The sequence below is a fragment of the Saimiri boliviensis genome, chromosome 5, assembly GCF_048565385.1.
Source record: "Saimiri boliviensis isolate mSaiBol1 chromosome 5, mSaiBol1.pri, whole genome shotgun sequence".
In the NCBI taxonomy this organism is placed as follows: domain Eukaryota; kingdom Metazoa; phylum Chordata; class Mammalia; order Primates; family Cebidae; genus Saimiri; species Saimiri boliviensis.
Window position 1 is genome coordinate 116530658 of NC_133453.1, and position 6000 is coordinate 116536657.

Consider the following 6000-nt stretch of genomic DNA (forward strand, 5'->3'; position numbering starts at 1 on the left):
AAATTAGTAGAAGCCTATAAAATGAGATAGCTAAATCAGCTCTAAAAATTCTATTATGCTTTCCGGAAGATGTGAGTTGTAAATCAAACCTGTCTTCTAGACACTTACTTGATTCCAGGAGGTGATTAGGTACTTCTCTTCTCTTCTTGGGCTCCTCCACTAGGTTCTTCAAGAGGTGGGGCGATGCATTATTAAAGGGTTCTTTAGCATTTTTCAGTCCTCTGCTGGGGGTTTTCACCACTGCCATTTTATCATGAAAAATGGAATCCTCTTTTTAGAGCCAAAGGTCATGTCCTGGGGAGGAAACAGCAGCAGTATAATCACCCATGAGAAACTATGCACATTTTTTTCTCTTTCTTTGATAAATGCACCTCGTCTCTGTTTGCTTTACTGTGGCTCATGCCCTCCCTGTCTCTCCTCTCACTCCATTCCCACACATGGCTGCCCCATTAATCTTCTTACTTAACCCATCACAACCCAATGTTGTGCCACTGCTCCAAACCCTTTTGTGGTCCTTGATTCTCCCCAAGAGCTCTTACTGAAATGTATGTCTGAGATGCTTCTTGAGCTCATTGCAGGGGCTCTAGAAGGGAAAAATAAAGGCTCTCAGTCAAACAAGTCTGGAAAATAATGATGTAAACATAAAGTAAGACTCTTCTTTGAGAGATTTCTCCAAATGAGTTTCTTAGACTATGTGACTATGGAAGCCTTTAACACGTGGAGGCACTGATGACACAACACTGGCATTTCAGAGTCACCTTCCTCCATCCCTCTGCTAACAGCGTGATGAGGGGGTGATGAGGAGGGGGTGATGAGAAGGTGGTGAAGCCTAAGGCAGTCCAGGCACATAGACATGGGGACATTCCAGGAGCTCTGTGAATCTCAGTTCATGCTAAACCCTGTGTCCCCACCTGCCTTCCATTAACACACTCATCTTAAGTTCCACTTTCTTCATGAAGTTGATGGCGATACCAACACATAAAGAATGTTAATTCTTTAGCAATCACTGCTTCTACTACTCATTTGGTGTTAATAATTTATTGCCCTCTAACAACAGTTTACATCTCACATTCCTTTATATATTCCACAACTAAATCTCTTAACTTGGGGCCCTTGTGCAGGCCATGGGGCTGGTCGGTGAAGCCCCTGAAATGGAATGTTAAATAGTGTGGATCATTGTGTGTTTTTTTGGCCCACAGCATCAGACTCCAGAGAAGACAGACAGCATCTCGCAGCATGCAGTGAATCTCGGGAAGGAGGCGCTTAACCATCACTTTCAGCATGAAGTTTCCCCCTCCCCTCCCCTCGCACCACTTTTCCTACATCTCTGAAGGCTGCAGGGCCCCTCCTCACCTGCTCCCCTTCCCTTCAGCCCTTCTACGCCGCCCCAGGCTCACCCTACAGCCCAGCTCCTCCCAAAGCCTCACATCCCCTGTGCTTCAGGCAGGCCCAGGAGTTAGGCCGTCTCCACGCCGCCCACACGCCAGCTCGCCCACCGCCAGGTAAGCCTGGATACGGGTCGCACCCCAGCACCCTCGTCCCCTCGCCCCATCCTCTACCCTGCAGGCGCTCTCACCCCGGCCAAGCGCCTCCTTCCCTCCGCGACCTTTCACCCCACGCCTGCTAAGGCCCGCGCACCGCCCCCTATCCTTCTGTCACCCTCTGGGCCCGGCCTCTCCTCGGACCCCGGCCGCGGCCGACTTGCGGCTGGACATCCTGCGGGGCTCGGCCGCCTCAGGAGCTCAGCTGCAGCGCCCCCGTGGCCGACCCTGAGCCACCCGGCCCCAGGTCCCAGGCCGCTCACCGTGGGGGTAGTTCCCGGGAGGGATTCTGCTGGCGCCAGCGCCGGCTCCTACCGTCGCCATGGCGACGCGGACGCGCTCCCAGGGCTAGAGGCCGGGCGCGACCAAACGCCCTAGGGCGGGGGGAGCCGGGAGGCTGCGGGCCAGAACCAGAGGCGGCGGGTGACTTCTGGGAGCTCGGAGCAGTTTACCTGGTCTGGCGATGAATCAATAGCGCGACTTATGGCTTGGGAGGCGAATGGATTCCCGAGGGGACGTGAGAAAGTTGCAAACACCACACACTGGTACCCTGCAAGAGCGCAGCACGGGAGCGAGGACGGACGGGGCGGAGCCGCGCGCGCCAGTGGGCGGGGCTTCACCTGACAGGCATCACTCAAGACGCCACTTTCTTGCAGTTTGTTTTACATTTTCTGTTACAGTAAATTTCAGACACAAGCAAAGGCTGACCTAATGGTAAAATAGACCTCCAACACCCAGCTGCAACGATGATCAAATCCTGGCCACACCCGTGGCATTCGTATCTTTCCCTGACTCCTTGTATTATTTTGAAGAAAATCCCAGATATCATTTCATCCATACATATTTCAAAATATATCTCCAAAAGATAGGGATTCTTTAAAAAAAGTAACCGAATTACATTAAAAAATGATAATTTATTAACATCTTCAAATATCCAGTACTCAATTGTCTGATGTCATATTTATTTTTAGAATTTGCAAGTTTGAATCAGAATTCAAATGCAATTTACACGTTGGAATAGATTGATGTATCTTTTAGGTCTCTTTTCATCAACAGATTCTTCCTCCATCTCTTTTTTACTTGGTGCAAATGTATTCATTGAAGAAGCCGTGTCTGTCCTGGATACTGATATTTAGGGGTTGTAAACATGAAACCGCCCTTGCTCCCCCGACCTCCTAACCTGTCCATTCCACCCTGCTCATCCATGAACATTATTTTTTTTCAAAGACAGCTCAGACTTCTCTTTTCCCAGGAGCTGTCCTTATCTCACTCCCTCCTTGTCCGGCTTTGATACTTACTTGATGTTATTTGTGGCTTCATGCTGATGATATAGTAAGAGTCCAGTCTTGCCTACATTGCCACTTGTGCTGGATGCATATATTCCTTCGCTGCTCTTTCCCAATGGGAAATGTTCATTTTTTCCATCTTCCCATTCTTCAATTCCTCTCTGTCCTCCACCAGTATTACTAAAAACCTTCCCATCTTTCAAGGCTAGCTCTAGATAAGGTTTCCTCCCCACTCTCCTCCTAACCCTCCAATCCCGAAGGACTCTTTTCCTCCTCTGGGCTTCTGTAACACTTTGTTCCACCATCTTTATCTCTTTCTGTATTGCACCCAACATGATTCGTGTCTGTGACTGAAACTGCAGAATTCTTAGGGGAGGGAACTGTACTTTGTCACTTTGTCTTAGGATCCTCCCAAATTGTTTTGTTTTGTTTTGTTTTGTTTTGTTTTTTTCCTTTCTTTGAGACGGAGTTATGCTCCTGTTGCCCAGGCTGGAGTGCAGTGGCGCAATCTCAGCTCACTGCAACCTCCGTCTCCCAGGTTCAAGCAATTCTCCTACCTCAGCCTCCCAAGTTGCTGGGATTACAAGCGCCTGCCACCACGCCTGGTAAATTTTTTGTATTTTTAGTAGAGACGGGGTTTCGCCATGTTGACCAAGCTGGTCTCAAACTCCTGACCTCAGGTGATCCAAAAATGCTGGGATTACAGGCGTGAGCCACCGCGCCCGCCTACCTTGATACAATTCTTTGTCCATATTGATTACTCAGTAACTGTTGGCCAAGGGGTGAAACAACTCATTTGTTTATAGAGTAGGTCGCTTTAGTTCTTTCTGTTTTGTTGCCCCAAGGCTGCAGATTTCAGAACAGGTACTATGTTTCCCACAGTCCCAGACCTCTCCATCCAGCGCAAATCATGAGGTATTTGTTTTCATATACTTCGTTTTATTTTTTATACAGATGGGAATCTTGCTGTGTTACCACGGCTGGGTTTGAACTCCTGGCCTCAAGCAATTTTCCTGCCTTAGATTCCATATGCTTCTTAATGGATATTTGGTAACACTTTTTAATTTGTACTTAATTTTTTTTAAGAAAAATTACCAAATTTCCTATTGTATATAGATAACCCGTAGGTCTCTATATAAGCAGTTAACCCAATTGAATATTATAGTGTAGTGGACACTGCTGGTTGCCTACTTCCACTTGTTTTCTAATGGAACCACAGCTTTACTTAAATTTCTCCCCATTTCCCAGTTCTAAAGGTAGACCCTGATTAATCTAGGCCAGGCCAGATGTGGTGGCTCATGCCTGTAATCCCCAGCACTTTGGGATGCTGAGGCAGAGGATTACTTGAGCCTAGGAGTTTGAGACAAGGCAGTGTAACATAGCGAAACCTGATCTCTAAAAAAAAATTTTAAAAATTAGCCCTATGTGGTGGCTCATACCTGTAGTTTTAGCTACATAGGAGGCTGAGGTGGGAGGATTGCTTGAGCACAGGAGTTGGAGGCTGCAGTGAGCTATGATGATGCCACTGCACTCCAGCCTGGGTGACAGAGAGAGACCCTGTGTCAAAACAAAACAAAACAAAGCAAAGCAATCCAGGCCAATCATGGAATTCCCAATCCCTTTCCCACATTGCCCATGACTTAGTAAGGACTGGGTATGTAGCCCCATTCTGGTCATAGGGACAGGAAAATATTTCTGGGGACCTCTGGAAAAGACTTTCTTTCGCCTAAGAAAGACACACATAGACACGGTAGCTTTCTCCTTCTGGACTTCTTAGTGTCAGGAAGTGATTATTCCATCAGAGACCATGAGGAGTCTGAGTGTTTAAGAGGCGACAAGGACAGGAGAACAAGGAGACAGAAAGACCCTGGGCCTGGATAATATCATTTCACTTCTATTTGTTTGGTCCTTGCCTTTCATTTTCTCTTTCTTCCATCTGTCACATAATGACTTCTGGACACTTACTTCTCAAGGTGTAAACTGTGGCACAGGCGTTTGTCAAGAATGCAGAGTTTTGGGCTATACCAGACCTTGTTCAGGCTACTCAACCGAAACCTGCATTTTAATAAGATGCCCCAGGAGATTCATAGGCACATTAAAGTTTGAGAATCATTAAACTGATGGTGCCCTACAGTTATAGCTGTTTTAGATAATCAATTATTAATCCATTTATTTATGTGGTCTACACTTATTTCACTTAGAGTTCACAATAGCAGAACACAAAGGTGTCCCAGCATCTGCCAAATGAGTGCAATGAGACAAGTGTGATAAAAGGCATGGAAGATTTAAGCTTCAATAGTACAGGGCGAGCCATTAATTTCCTTGCTTAAAACTCCTTGGTGGCTTCAAATTGTACAGAAAATAAGATTTAACATCCTTAACACTTTTTTTCCCCCACAGAAACAGGGTTTTTCTCTGTTGCCCAGGTTGGAGTGCAGTGGTGCCATCATAGCTCACCGCAGCCTTGAACTCCTGGCTCAAGTGAGCCTCCCAGAATAGCTAGGACTATAGGTGCATGACACCATGCCTGGCTAATTTTTTAAAAAACTTTTTGTATAGACAAGGTCTCGCTATGTTGGCCAGGCTGGTCTTGAACTCCTGGACTCAAATTATCCTCCTGCCTTAATTCCCGAGTACGCTGGGATTATAAGTGCAAGCCACAGTGGCTGGCAAAAAAATCCATAACACTCTTTTAGAGCTTTGCAGGACCTGGCTGCTGGCCCCTTACTCCACATTCTCCTCCCACTGCTTCATTTTGCTCCCCCACCTCCCCTTTGCCTGGCATAGAGAGTGAAAGCTGGCTGCAAATTCTTTGACACTGCTCCCATGAAGAGGCAGGATCTCTGTCCCCTCCCCTTGAGTCTGGTGGGTCTGTGACTGCTTTAACTGCCCAGTAGAGTCCTACCTGAATTCTTGACACCAGAATTTGTGAAGATATAATAAATGATGTTGGTTCATGACTTTGAGTTTTGGGATAGTAGGTTATTCTGTAGCAACAAAATAACCCGAAACTTGTCTGATTTCTACTAAGGATTTCTTCCTCAGGGAGGCTTTTCCTGGGTTTCTTTCTATATCAGGCCCTGCACCTTGGTACTATCTCCCAGTACTGTGCAGAAAGCAGAAACCGGACCCCTTTCTGACACCTTACACTAAAATTAACTCCAGATGGATTA

The 6000-nt window shown here is 46.7% G+C and overlaps 1 protein-coding gene across 7 annotated transcripts in view; it reads right to left on the bottom strand.

The window, feature by feature from the left end:
- The window catches only part of CFAP221 (cilia and flagella associated protein 221), a 110152-nt gene extending 108053 nt beyond the window's left edge, over window positions 1-2099 (bottom strand). For 2 of the 7 annotated variants that reach the window (XM_074399861.1, XM_074399860.1), the window contains exons 1-2: window positions 1805-1943; window positions 109-294 (exon numbers count right to left, since the gene is read on the bottom strand). Coding sequence is in view for 6 of the 7 variants with exons in the window: in XM_074399860.1 (XP_074255961.1) it covers window positions 109-247 (139 nt within the window). In the remaining variant the exon portion in view is untranslated. The other 5 variants (XM_074399856.1, XM_074399855.1, XM_074399859.1 and 2 more) reach the window with 5 other exon arrangements.
- Window positions 2100-6000: the final 3901 nt, after the last annotated feature.